At 51.0% G+C, this 15,076-nt stretch overlaps 1 protein-coding gene across 1 annotated transcript in view; it reads right to left on the bottom strand.

Moving 5' to 3' along the window:
• The window catches only part of DMBT1 (deleted in malignant brain tumors 1), a 79,880-nt gene that overhangs the window by 39,423 nt on the left and 25,381 nt on the right, over positions 1-15,076 (bottom strand). The window contains exons 8-11 of the mRNA XM_035724237.1: positions 12,700-13,049; positions 9,449-9,809; positions 6,504-6,853; positions 4,607-4,651 (exon numbers count right to left, since the gene is read on the bottom strand). Of these exons, the coding sequence (XP_035580130.1) occupies positions 4,607-4,651; positions 6,504-6,853; positions 9,449-9,809; positions 12,700-13,049 (1,106 nt within the window). The remainder of the gene's footprint in view (positions 1-4,606; positions 4,652-6,503; positions 6,854-9,448; positions 9,810-12,699; positions 13,050-15,076) is intronic.

Below are 15,076 nucleotides of genomic sequence, written 5' to 3'. Positions count from 1 at the left end.
TGCTCTTCACTGCCCTCCCAAATTCGCAAAGTAGACTGCAATCCTGTTCTCCGAATCGGCTTCATGGAGGACTCAGAAGAATATCACCATGAAGGCGTGAAGGTGGTTCATTTTCCAACCATACTCCCAAAAGCTGCACCTTGATATCTAACGCCCTGGGAAATGGGGTGTAGACTGAGCAGATGATCCTGTAGGAAGGATGGAAGAGGCCCATTTTTTTCTGCCGCGGAACTGGGGATGGTCCTTTCACCCACTATGCCATGTCGCTGCAAAGTAATTTTGGCCCTTCTCTGTTGATGGCCAAACAGGCGAGGACTGCTGACCCTACACTTTCCTTTCCATTGTACTTCAGTGGCCTGCTGCCTTAGAAAACTTGGGAGGCACAAAATATCTCAGAGTGTTGGATGTGGGCCTTCTGTGGTTAGTGTGTTTCTTCCCCTCAAAGACCCTCTCAGAGACAGAGATGGGTATATTTCATCCCCACCTGAGCAGATGACACCCGCATCCTCTGAGTGGCCACAGTTGTGCGAGTTCCAGCCATTGTGAGGGCAGCTCCACAGGTAGGACTCATGGCCACAGCAGCACAGGTTGTCTAAGAAAATTGGCCCTGAGCCTTGACCAAAACGGGCACTTCCAGGGGCCGAAGTGGCCTAGCCACAGCCCAGCTGCCTGCAGACCACGTGGGCCTCATTGGTGTCCCAGTCATCGTCACACACGGTGCCCCAGGAGCCTCGGTACAGGACCTCCACGCGGCCCTGACACCGGTCCCCTCCTCTCACCAGCCTCAGGGCCAAACCTGAATCAGTCCCCGAGGGATAAAAACAGAAATCCTCCTCCATCTGTAACTTTAGCTCATAAGCTTAAAAGATTGAGAAACCCCAGGGGTTTCTTTCTGGCATAAGTTCCTTGGGCAGGTAATGACCTGTCAACATGCCCAGAGGTTAATCTTCACCACAGGTAAAGGAGCAGAGACATCCCAATCGGCTCAAGGCTGAGGACTTTCCAGTGGAAAGAAACACCCCATGACCTGGATGGAGGTGACGTGGTGGACAGCCCTAATCCAAACTGGGCACACCCAGTATGGAGCACTAAAGCTACTGGTGCATGCCAAGACCCTTGCCTTCATCACCAAAATATTGGCTTCTGGTGCATACTGACTTGGTTATGCCAAAATCCCAGGACACGGTGCACCTCGGCAAGCAAGGTGGAGGACCAGCACTTAGCCCTACTCTTCTTAGGGCTCTACCCCATGGGCCCAGGAGCCACAGGACAAGCAAGTTCCCAGCTGCACTTGAGAGGCCTGCACTGCTTACACTAGCACCGGGGAAGGACCTTGCCTGAATATTAGCCCAGCATCCCAATGGAGTCATCGGCCCACCCTCTATGATCAGACCCAGGATCTGTTCTTCAGAGGCTTCTCTCTCTGTCCCCCAGCTCTACACACACACACACACACACACACACACACACACACACACACACACACACACAGGGACAAGGATAAGGAAAGATACACCCTGAGATGGCTCCTGTCCCTTCCAAACCCAAACATTATCTAGAAGCTGAGAATGATCCTTGGAGAGAGGACTGAAATATTCACCTAATTCTGTTGTTGCAGCTGTGGAGCTGGTGATCCAGGTGGTGTCTGGATATGGCAACAAAGGTAAAAAAAACAAAAAACAGAACAAAAAAATACCCATAGTTAGACTTCATGGAAAGCATTTTTTGAAACCTGTTTTTGGCAGGTATCCTGACGGTTGTCCATCTACAACCTGCTACCTTCCACCCGCGTGTACTGTGCAAAGTCCTCTGCTCCCCTAGCATTTCTGGGACAAAGGCCTTGTGAGGTCAGCCAGGTCCCTCTACATCTCTAAGCCTGGCATGTTCTTTTGTCCCTTAGAAAACGTTTGCCACCTGTCTATCTTGACTCCCGTAGATCTGAGGGCTTTGCCATATATGAAGCCTCAGATAAAGAGTCAGGGGCATTGAGGGTCAAGGAGCAGACAACTGGGTATTTCAGTACCTAGAGCACCTCCATCACCCATTGCACTCCCATCCCCAGGATATGCTGTCCAGGCCCCCTTGGAGGCAGATATGACTCCATGGAATCGGCGACCTCTGCAAGCACTGAGTAAGGGACAGGAACCAGCCTGCCCTGTTGGCTCTTTAATAGGAAGTCGGTGGTCATCAATGTACAATCTGCCACTCAACTTATCGGCCCGGACTGTATTGCAGCTAGATTCATGGCACAAACGGCCAGTTCTCTGAAACGGAAGGCAGCCACCTCTTGGGACAGTTCCCACATACCGGATGAAACCTCATGGATTGATGGGAAGATGAGACTCTTGTGAATGCCCAGGTCTACTTAAGAGCCACCTTCCAGGATCTCAGTGACAGTGGGGAAAATTAAGGTGCTCCCAGGTTCGATAGAGAGCAGTGGTTTGACCAGCCTAGGGGGAAGAGGGGTGGGTGAGCAGAGAGAAAAGCCTGAGTAGGGTGGCCGAGGACTCACCTGACTGGATCCTGGCCTGAGATGCTGCATCTGTGAGAGAGAAACACGAGTCAGTCACACAGCACACAGGTGGCCCAAATGGACCAAAGGTTCAAGAAACACAGCCTACACCTCCTGAGATCATGCTTCCACATGCCCTCAGGTGGACAGAGCCAGGGCCCACCCTGAACCACTCAGTCCTCTCGGAGCCCCACCCTTTGTCCTGCTGCCCTTGTCGGCCTTGCTGGGCCTGAGGACTGACATTCAAGGAGGTGGAATGTCCCTGCCAGGCCCAGAAAGGACCACCAAATCCATTGCCTGTGCTCTGCCTATGAACAGCAAGAATGAATCCGGGCAGTTGGTCTAGATAGACCCCAATTCCACCAGCCCAGGTGCAAAGCTCCCAGGCTTTACATGGTTTTTCTCCGTTTATGTAGGGAGTCAATTCGATGGCCATGTACCTATGTGTTTAGCATTCCACGTAGTAGTGAGTTGCCATTCCCTGTACCTTCCCCACTTCCCAACTGCTCTTCACTGCCCTCCCAAATTCGCAATGTAGACTGCAATCCTGTTCTCCGAATCGGCTTCATGGAGGACTCAGAAGAATTATCACCATGAAGGCGTGAAGGTGGTTCATTTTCCAACCATACTCCCAAAAGCTGCACCTTGATATCTAAGGCCCTGGGAAATGGGGTGTAGACTGAGCAGATGATCCTGTAGGAAGGGTGGAAGAGGCCCATTTTTTTCTGCCCACGGAACTGGGGATGGTCCTTTCACCCACTATGCCATGTCTCTGCAAAGTAATCTTGGCCCTTCTCTGTTGATGGCCAAACAGGCGAGGACTGCTGACCCTACACTTTCCTTTCCATTGTACTTCAGTGGCCTGCTGCCTTAGAAAACTTGGGAGGCACAGAATATCTCAGAGAGTGTTGGATGTGGGCCTTCTGTGGTTAGTGTGTTTCTTCCCCTCAAAGACCCTCTCAGAGACAGAGATGGGTATATTTCATCCCCACCTGAGCAGATGACACCCGCATCCTCTGAGTGGCCACAGTTGTGCGAGTTCCAGCCATTGTGAGGGCAGCTCCACAGGTAGGACTCATGGCCACAGCAGCACAGGTTGTCTAAGAAAATTGGCCCTGAGCCTTGACCAAAACGGGCACTTCCAGGGGCCGAAGTGGCCTAGCCACAGCCCAGCTGCCTGCAGACCACGTGGGCCTCATTGGTGTCCCAGTCATCGTCACACACGGTGCCCCAGGAGCCTCGGTACAGGACCTCCACGCGGCCCTGACACCGGTCCCCTCCTCTCACCAGCCTCAGGGCCAAACCTGAATCAGTCCCCGAGGGATAAAAACAGAAATCCTCCTCCATCTGTAACTTTAGCTCATAAGCTTAAAAGATTGAGAAACCCCAGGGGTTTCTTTCTGGCATAAGTTCCTTGGGCAGGTAATGACCTGTCAACATGCCCAGAGGTTAATCTTCACCACAGGTAAAGGAGCAGAGACATCCCAATCGGCTCAAGGCTGAGGACTTTCCAGTGGAAAGAAACACCCCATGACCTGGATGGAGGTGACGTGGTGGACAGCCCTAATCCAAACTGGGCACACCCAGTATGGAGCACTAAAGCTACTGGTGCATGCCAAGACCCTTGCCTTCATCACCAAAATATTGGCTTCTGGTGCATACTGACTTGGTTATGCCAAAATCCCAGGACACGGTGCACCTCGGCAAGCAAGGTGGAGGACCAGCACTTAGCCCTACTCTTCTTAGGGCTCTACCCCATGGGCCCAGGAGCCACACGACAAGCAAGTTCCCAGCTGCACTTGAGAGGCCTGCAGTGCTTACACTAGCACCGGGGAAGGACCTGCCTGAATATTAGCCCAGCATCCCAATGGACTCATGGGCCCACCGTCTATGATCAGGCCTAGGATCGGTTCTTAAGAGGATTCTCCGTCTGTCCCCCAGATGTACACACACGCACACACACACACACACATACACATACACACAGGGACAAGGATAAGTAAAATACACCCTGAGATGGCTCCTGTCCCTTCCAAACCGAAACGTTATATAGAAGCTGAGAATGATCTTAGGAGAGAGGACTGAAATATTCACCTAATTCTGTTGTTGAAGCTGTGGAGCTGCTGATCCAGGTGGTGTCTGGATATGGCAACAAAGGTAAAAAACAAAACAAACAAACAAACAAAAAACAGACTTAGACTTCATGGAAAGCATTTTTTGAAACCTGTTTTAGGCAGGCATCCTGACGGTTGTCCATCTGCATCCTCCTACTTCCACCTGGGTGTGCTGTGCAAACTCCCCTGCTTCCCTAGCATTTCTGGGACAAAGGCCTTGTGAGTTCAGCCAGGTCCCTCTCCTTCTCTAAGCCTGGCATGTTCTTTTGTCCCTTAGAAAACCTTTGCCACCTGTCTATCTTGACTCACGTAGATCTGAGGTCTTTGCCATATATAAAGCCTCAGATAAAGAGTCAGGGGCATTGAGGGTCAAGGAGGAGCCAAGTGGGCATCCCAGGACCTAGAGCACCTCCATCACCCATTGCACTCCCATCCCCAGGAAATGATGTCCAAGCCCCCTTAGAGGCAGATATGACTCCACGGAATGAGAGGCTTTTGCAAGCACGGAGTAAGTGACAGGAACCACCCTGCCCTGTTGGCTCTTCAATAGGAAGTCGATGGTCATCAATGTACAACTCCCACTCAACTTATCAGGCCGGATTGTATTGTAGCTGAGATTCATGGCACAATCGGCCAGTTCTCTGAAAAGGCAGGGAGCTACCACTTGGACAGTTCCCACAACTGGATGAAACCTCATTGATTGATGGGAAGATGAGATGCTTGTGAATCCCATGCCTAGTTAAGAGCCACCTTTCAGAATCTCAGTGTCAGTGGGGAAAATTAAGGTGCTCCCAGGTTTGACAGAGAGCAGACAGATTTGACCACCCTGGGGGGAAGAGGGATAGATGGGCAGAGAGACAAGCCTGAGTAGGGTGGCTAAGGACTTACCTGGCTGGATCATGAACTGAGATGGATCAGGTGTGACAAAGAATCACGAACCAGACACACAGCAGACAGGTGCTCCAAGTGGACCGAAGGTTTAAGAAACACAACCTATACCTCCTGAGATCATGCTTCCACATGCCCTCGGGTGGAAGGAGCCAGGGCCCACCCTGAAGCTCTCAGTCCTCTGGGAGCCCCACCCTTTTTCCTACTGCCATTGTCTGCCTTGCTGGGCCTGAGGGCTGACATTCAAGGAGGTGGAATGTCCTTGCCAGACCCAGGACAGGCCACCAAAGCCATTGCATTCGCTCTGCATATGAACAGCAAGAATGACTCTGGACAGTTGGTCTAGATAGACCCCATTTCCACCAGCCCAGGGGCAATGCTCCCAGTCTTTACATGGTTTTCCTTCATTTCTATAGAGAGTGAACTTGATTGCCATATTCCTATGTGTTTCTTTATCATTCCATGTAGTAGTGAGTTTCCATTCCCTCTACCTTTCCCACGTCCCAAATGCTCTTCACTGCCCTCCCAAAATCACAAGATACACTGCAATTTGTTCTCCAAATAGGCTTCATGGAGGACTCAAAAGAGTATAACCATGAAGGTATGAAGGTGGTTCATTTTCCAACCATACTCCCAATAGGTGCACCATGATATGTAAGGCCCTGGGAAATGGGGTGTAGACTGAGCAGACAATTCTGTAGGAAAGAAGAGGCCCATTTTTTTCTGCCCACTGAACTGGAGATGGTCCTTTCACCCACTATGCCATGCTGCTGCAAAGTAATGTTGGTGCTTCTCTGTTGATGGCCAAACAGGCAAGGACCACTGACCCTACACTTTCTTTTCCATTGTACTTCAGTTGCCTGCTGCCTCTAGAAACCTTGGGAGGCACACAATATCTCAGAGTGTTGGATGTGGGCCTTTTGTGGATGATGTGTTTCTTCCCCTCAAAGACCCTCTCAGAGAGAGAGATGGGTATATTTCATCCTCACCTGAGCAAATGACACCAGCATCTTCTCCATGGCCGCAGTTGTGCGAGTTCCAGCCATTGTGAGGGCAGCTCCAGAGGTCAGACTCATGCCCGGAGCAGCGAAGGTTGTCTAGGAGAATTGGCCCTGAGCCTTGACCAAAATGGGCACTTCCAGGGGCCGAAGTGGCCGAGCCACAGCCCAGCTGCCTGCAGACCACGTGGGCGTCATTGGTGTCCCAGTCGTCGTCACACACGGTGCCCCAGGAGCCTTGGTACAGGACCTCCACACGGCCCTGACACCGGTCCCCTCCGCTCACCAGCCTCAGGGCCAAACCTGACTCACTCCCTGAGGGATAAAGAACAGAAATCCTCCTCCATCTGTACCTTAAGCTCATAAGCTTAAAACATTGGGAAGACCCAGGGGCTTTTACCCTGGCCTAAGGCCCTTGGGCAGGTATTGACCTTTCAACATGCCCAGATGTTAAACTTCACCACGGGTAATGGAGCAGAGACACCCCAATCGGCTCAAGGCTAAGGATGCTCCAATGGAAAGAAGCACCCCATGACCTGGATGGAGGTGATGTGGTGGTCTGGCCTAATCCACACTGGGCACACCCAGTATGGAGCTCTAAAGCTACTGGTACATGCCAAGTCCTTGCCTTCATTACCAAACTATTGGCTTCAGAGGCATCCTGACTTGGTTCTGCCAAAATCCCAGGACATGGTGCAACTCGGTAGGCAAAGTGGAGGACCAGCACATAGCCCTCCTCTTCTCAGGGCTCTACCCCATGGGTTTGGGAGCCACCAGAGAAGCATGGTCCAAGCCGTTGAGAGGCCTCCAGGGCTTACACTCAGCACCTGGGGAGGACCTTTCCTGAACATAACCCCAGGTTTCCAATGGAGTCATCGGCTGACCCTCTATGATCAGACCCAGGATCTGATCTTCAGAGTCTTCTTTATCCCCCAGCTGTACACACACACACACACACACACACACACACACACACACAGAGATAAGGATGAGGAAAGACACACCCTGAGATGGCTCCTGTCCCTTCCAAACCCAAATGTTATTTGGAGCTGAGAATGATCCTAGGAGAGAGGACTGAAATATTCACCTAATTCTGTTATTCAAGCTGTGGAGCTGTTGATTCTAGTGGTTTCTGGATATGGTAACAAAGGAGAAAAAACAGAGCTAGACCTCATGGAAAGCACTTTTGGAAACCGGTTTTTGGCAAGCTTCATGATAGTTGTCCATCTACATCCTGCCACCTTCCACCTGGGTGTGCTGTGCAAAGTCCACTGCTCCCCTAGCTCCCCTAGCATTTCTAGCACAAAGGCCTTGTGAGGTCAGCCAGTCCCTCTACATCTCTAAGCCTGGCATGTTCTTTTGTCAGTTAGAATATCTTTGCCACCTTCTATCTTGACTCATGTAGATCTGAGGCATTTGCCATATATGAAGCTTGGGATAAAGAGTCAGGTGCATTGAGGGTCAACATGGAGTCAACTAGGTAACCCAGTACCTAGAGCACCTCCATCACCCATTGCACACCCATTCCTAGGAAATGTTGTACAGGCCTCCATGGATGCAGATATGACTTCACAGAATTGGAGGCCTTTGCAAGCACTGAGAAAGGGAGAGGAACCACCTTGCCCTGGTAACTCTTCAATGGGAAGTCTGTGGTCATCAAGGTCCATTCTCCCACTCAACTTGTCAGCCCAGATCGTATTGCAGCTGAGATTCAGGGCACAAGTGGCCAGTTCTCTCTAACTGCAGGCAGCCACCTCTTGGGACAGTTTCCACATACTGGATGAAACCTCATGGATTGATGGGAAGATGAGACTCTTGTGAATCCCATGCCTAGTTAAGAACCACCTTCCAGGATATCAGTGACAGTAGAGGAAAATTAACGTACTCCCAGGTTTGACAGAGAGGAGAGAGATTTGAGCACCCTGGGGGGAATAGGGATAGGTGGGCAGAGAGACAAGCCTGAGTAGGGTGGCTAAGGACTCACCTGGCTGGATCATGAACTGAGATGGATCAGGTGTGACAAAGAATCACGAATCAGACACACAGCACACAGGTGCCCCAACTGGACTGAAGGTTTAAGAAACACAGCCTATACCTCCTGAGATCATGCTTCCACATGCCCTCGGGTGGAAGGAGCCAGGGCCCACCCTGAAACTCTCAGTCCTCTGGGAGCTCCACCCTCTGTCCTGCTACCATTGTCTGCCCTGTTGGGCCTGAGGGCTGGCATTCCAGGAGGTGGAATGTCCTTGCCAGGCACAGGACAGGCCACCAAAGCCATTGCATTTGCTCTGCATTTGAACAGCAAGAATGACTCTGGACAGTTGGTCTAGATAGACCCCATTTCCACCAGCCCAGGGGCAATGCTCCCAGTCTTTACATGGCATTCCTTCATTTCTATAGAGAGTGAACTCGATTGCCATATTCCTATGTGTTTTTTTAGCTTTCCATGTAGGAGTGAGTTGCCATTCCCTGTACCTTCCCCACTTCACAAATGCTCTTCACTGCCCTCCCAAATTCACAATGTACACTGCAATCTGTTCTCCAAATAGGCTTCATGGAGGACTCAGAAGAATATAACCATGAAGGTGTGAAGGTGGTTCATTTTCCAACCATACTCCCATTAGGTGCACCTTGATATATAAGGCCCCGGGAAATGGGGTGTAGACTGAGCAGATGATTCTGTTGGAAGGAAGAGGCCCATTTTTTTCTGCCCACTGAACTGGGGATGGTCCTTTCACCCACTCTGCCATGTTGCTACAAAGTAATGTTGGCCCTTCTCTGTTGATGGCCAGACAGGCGAGGACCAGTGGTTCTACACTTTCTTTTCCATTGTACTTCAGTTGCCTGCTGCCTCTAGAAACCCTGGAATGCAAAGAATATCTCCAATTGCTGGATGTGGGACTTTTGTGGATAGTGTGTTTCTTCCCCTCAAAGACCATCTCAGAGAGAGAGATGGGTATATTTCATCCCCACCTGAGCAGATGACACCAGCATCTTCTCCATGGCCACAGTTGTGCGAGTTCCAGCCATTGTGAGGGCAGCTCCACAGGTCAGATTCATGCCCGGAGCAGCGCAAGTTGTCTAGGAAAATTGGCCCTGAGCCTTGACCAAAATGGGCACTTCCAGGGGCCGACATGGCTGAGCCACAGTCCAGCTGCCTGCAGACCACGTGGGCGTCATTGGTGTCCCAGTCGTCGTCACACACGGTGCCCCAGGAGCCTCGGTACAGGACCTCCACGCGGCCCTGACACCGGTCCCCTCCTCTCACCAGCCTCAGGGCCAAACCTGACTCACTCCCTGAGGGATAAAGAACAGAAATCCTCCATCTGTACCTTAAGCTCATGAGCTTAAAACATTGGGAAGACCCAGGGGCTTCTTCCTGGCCTAAGGCCCCTGGGCAGGTATTGACCTTTCAACATGCTCAGACGTTAATCTTCAACACAGGTAATGGAGCAGATACACCCCAATCGGCTCAAGGCTAAGGATGCTCCAATGGAAAAAAGCACCCCATGACATGGATGGAGGTGATGTGGTGGTCTAGTCTAATCCACACTGGGCACACCCAGTATGGAGCTCTAAAGCTACTGGTACATGCCAAGTCCTTGCCTTCATTACCAAACTATTGGCTTCAGAGGCATCCTGACTTGGTTCTGCCAAAATCCCAGGACATGGTGTAACTCGGTAGGCAAAGTGGAGGACCAGCACATAGCCCTCCTCTTCTCAGGGCTCTACCCCATGGGCCTGGGAGCCACCAGAGAAGCATGGTCCAAGCCGTTGAGAGGCCTCCAGGGCTTACACTGAGCACCTGGGGAGGACCTTTCCTGAACATAACCCCAGGTTTCCAATGGAGTCAGCAGGAAAACCTCTAAGATCAGGCCCAGGATCTGATCTTCAGAGACTTCTTTATCCCCCAGCTGTACACACACACACACACACACACACACACACACACACAGATAAGGATTAGGAAAGACACACCCTGAGATGGCTCCTGTCTCTTCCAAACCCAAATGTTAATTGGAGCTGAGAATGATCCTAGGAAAGAGGATTGAAATAATCACCTAATTCTGTTATTCAAGCTGTGGAGCTGCTGATCCTGGTGCTTTCTGGATATGGTAACAAAGGTGAAAAAACAGAGCTACACATCATGGAAAGCACTTTTGGAAACCTGTTTTTGGCAGGCATCGTGATAGTTGTCCATCTACATCCTGCCACCTTCCACCTGGGTGTGCTGTGCAAAGTCTGCTGCACCCCTAGCTCCCCTAGCATTTCTGGGCCAAAGGCCTTGTGAGGTCAGCCAGGTCCCTCTACATCTCTAAGCCTGGCATGTTCTTTTGTCCCTTAGAATATCTTTGCTACCTTCTATCTTGACTCCTGTAGATCTGAGGGGTTTGCCATATCTGAAGCTTGGGATTAAGAGTCAGGGGCATTGAGGGTCAACATGGAGCCAACTAGATATCCCAGTACCTAGAGCACCTCCATCACCCATTGCACTCCCATCCCCAGGAAATGCTGTACAGGCCTCCTTGGACAGTGATACGACTTCACAGAATTGGAGGCCTTTGCAAGCACTGAGTAAGGGAGAGGAACCAGCTTGCCCTGGTAGCTCTTCAGTGGGAAGTCGGTGGTCATCAGCGTCCATTCTCCCACTCAACTTGTCAGCCCGGATTGTATGGCAGCTGAGATTCATGGCACAAGTGGGCAGTTCTCTGTAATTGCAGGCAGCCACCTCTTGGGACAGTTTCCACATACTGGATGAAACCTCATGGATTGATGGGAAGATGAGATTCTTGTGAATCCCATGCCTAGTTAAGAGCCACCTTCCAGGATCTCAGTGACAGTGAGGAAAATGAGGGTTCTCCCAGGTTTGACAGAGAGGAGAGAGATTTGAGCACCCTGGGGGGAAGAGGGATAGGTGGGCAGAGAGACAAGCCTGAGTAGGGTGGCTAAGGACTCACCTGGCTGGATCATGAACTGAGATGGATCAGGTGTGACAAAGAATCACGAATCAGACACACAGCACACAGGTGCCCCAACTGGACCGAAGGTTTAAGAAACAGCCTATACCTCCTGATATCATGCTCCCACGTGCCCTCGGGTGGAAGGAGACAGGGCCCACCCTGAACCTTTCAGTCCTCTGGGAGCCCCACCCTTTGTCCTGCTGCCATTGTCTGCCTTGTTGGGCCTGAGGGCTGGCATTCCAGGAGGTGGAATATCCTTGCCAGGCACAGGACAGGCCACCAAAGCCATTGCATTTGCTCTGCATATGAAGAGCAAGAATGACTCTGGATATTTGGTCTAGATAGACCCCATTTCCACCAGCCCAGGGGCAATGCTCCCAGTCTTTACATGGTTTTTCTCCTTTTCTATAGAGAGTCATCTCGATTGCCCTATTCCTATGTATTTCTTTAGCATTCCATGTAGTAGTGAGTTGCCATTCCCTATAACTTCCCCACTTCCCAACCGCACTTCACTCCCCTCCCAAATTCACAATGTACACTGCAGTTTGATCTCCAAATAGGCTTCATGGAGGACTCAGAAGAATATAACCATGAAGGTGTGAAAGTGGTTCATTTTCCAACCATACTCCCAATAGGTGCGCCTTGATATGTAAGGCCCTGGGAAATGGGGTGTAGACTGAGCAGAATATTCTGTTGGAGGGAAGAGGCCCATTTTTTTCTGCCCACTGAACTGGGGATGGTCCTTTCACCCACTATGCCATGTTGCTGAAAATTAATGTTGGCCCTTCTCTGTCAATGGCCAAACAGGGTAGGACCACTGACCCTACACTTTCTTTTTTTTTTTTTTAATTTCAGGATATTCTGTTTCTTTTTTTTTTTAATATTTTATTTATTTATTTGAGAGAGAAATGAGATAGAAAGAGAGCATGAGAGTGCAAAGTGTCAGAGGGAGAAGCAGACTCCCCGCTGAGCAGGGAGCCCGATGCGGGACTCAATCCCAGAACTCCAGGATCATGACCTGAGCCAAAGACAGTCGCTTAACCAACTCAGCCACCCAGGCACCCGACCCTACACTTTTTATTCCATTGTACTTCAGTTGCCCGCTGCCTCTAGAAAACTTGGGAGGCACAGAATATCTCAGAGAGTGTTGGATGTGGGCTTTTTGTGTATGTTTCTTCCCCTCAAATACCATCTCAGAGAGAGAGATAGGTATATTTCATCCCCACCTGAGCAGATGACACCAGCATCTTCTCCGTGGCCGCAGTTGTGCGAGTTCCAGCCATTGTGAGGGCAGCTCCACAGATATGACTCATGGCCAGAACAGCGCAGGTTGTCTAGGAATATTGGCCCTGAGCCTTGACCAAAACGGGCACTTCCAGGGGCTGAAATGGCCCCGCCACAGCCCAGCTGCCTGCAGACCACGTTGGCGTCATTGGTGTCCCAGTCGTCGTCACACACGGTGCCCCAGGAGCCTTGGTACAGGACCTCCACGCGGCCCTGACACCGGTCCTCTCCGCTCACCAGCCTCAGGGCCAAATCTGACTCAGTCCCTGAGCGATAAAGAACAGAAAACCTCCTCCATCTGTATCTTAAGCTCATAAGCTTAAAACATTGGGAAGACCCAGGGGCTTTTACCCTGGCCTAAGGCCCTTGGGCAGGTATTGACCTTTCAACATGCCCAGATGTTAATCTTCACCACGGGTAATGGAGCAGAGACACCCCAATCGGCTCAAGGCTAAGGACGCTCCAGTGGAAAGAAGCACCCCATGACATGGATGGAGGTGATGTGGTGGTCTGGCCTAATCCACACTGGGCACACCCAGTATGGAGCTCTAAAGCTACTGGTACACGCCAAGTCCTTGCCTTCATTACCAAACTATTGGCTTCAGAGGCATCTTGACTTGGTTCTGCCAAAATCCCAGGACATGGTGTAACTCGGTAGGCAAAGTGGAGGACCAGCACATAGCCCTCCTCTTCTCAGGGCTCTACCCCATGGGCCTGGGAGCCACCAGAGAAGCATGGTCCAAGCCGTTGAGAGGCCTCCAGGGCTTACACTGAGCACCTGGGGAGGACCTTTCCTGAACATAACCCCAGGTTTCCAATGGAGTCAGCAGGAAAACCTCTAAGATCAGGCCCAGGATCTGATCTTCAGAGACTTCTTTATCCCCCAGCTGTACACACACACACACACACACACACACACACACACACACACAGATAAGGATTAGGAAAGACACACCCTGAGATGGCTCTTGTCCCTTCCAAACCCAAATGTTATTTGGAGCTAGAATGATCCTAGGAAAGAGGACTGAAATATTCACCTAATTCTGCTATTGAAGCTGTGGAGCTGCTGATCCTGGTGCTTTCTGGATATGGTAACAAAGGAGAAAAAACAGGGCTACACATCATGAAAAACACTTTTGGAAACCTGTTTTTGGTAGGCATCGTGATAGTTGTCCATCTACATCCTGCCACCTTCCACCTGGGTGTGCTGTGCAAAGTCCACTGATCCCCTAGCTCCCTAGCATTTCTGGGCCAAAGGCCTTGTGAGGTCAGCAAGGTCCCTCTACATCTCTAAGCCTGGCATGTTCTTTTGTCCCTTAGAATATCTTTGCCACCTTTTATCTTGACTCATGTAGATCTGAGGGGTTTGGCATATCTGAATCTTGGGATAAAGGGTGACGGGCATTGAGGGTCAACATGGAGCCAACTAGGTTTCCCAGTACCTAGAGCACCTCCATCACCCATTGCACTCCCATCCCCAGGAAATGCTGTCCAGGCCTCCCTGGACACAGATACGACTTCACAGAATTGGAGGCCTTTGCAAGCACTGAGTAAGGGAGAGGAACCAGCTTGCCCTGGTAGCTCTTCAGTGGGATGTCGGTGGTCATCAGTGTCCATTCTCCCACTCAACCTGTCAGCTGGGATTGTATTGCAGCTGAGATTCATGGCACAAGTGGCCAGTTCTCTCTAACTGCAGGCAGCTACCTCTTGGGACAGTTTCCACACACTGGATGAATCCTCATGGATTGATGGGAAGATGAGACTCTTGTGAATCCCATGCCTAGTTAAGAACCACCTTGGAGGATCTCAGGGACAGTGGGGAAAATTAAGGTGCTCCCAGGTTTGACAGAGAGCAGACAGATTTGACTACCCTGGGGTGAAGAGGGATGGGTGTGCAGAGAGACAAGCCTGAGTAGGGTGGCTAAGGACTCACCGGCCTGGATCGTGAACTGAGATGGATCAGGTGTGACAAAGAATCACGAATCAGACACACAGCACACATGTGCCCCAACTGGACCGAAGTTTTAAGAAACACAGCCTATACCTCCTGAGATCATGCTTCCACATGCCCTCAGGTGGAAGTAGCCAGGGCCCACCCTGAACCTCTCAGTCCTCTGGGAGCCCCACCCTTTGTCCTGCTGCCATTGTCTGCCTTGCTGGGCCTGAGGGCTGGCATTCCAGGAGGTGGAATGTCCTTGCCAGGCCCAGGACAGGCCAGTAAAGCCATTGCACTCGCTCTGCCTATGAACAGCAAGAATGACTCTCGGCAGTTGGTCTAGATAGACCCCATTTCCACCAGCCCAGGGGTAATGCTCCCAG

Source organism: Zalophus californianus, chromosome 15, assembly GCF_009762305.2.
Source record: "Zalophus californianus isolate mZalCal1 chromosome 15, mZalCal1.pri.v2, whole genome shotgun sequence".
NCBI classification, from domain to species: Eukaryota; Metazoa; Chordata; class Mammalia; order Carnivora; family Otariidae; genus Zalophus; species Zalophus californianus.
Note: the sequence above shows the minus strand (reverse complement) of the source record. Positions and strands in the feature narration are given on the sequence as shown.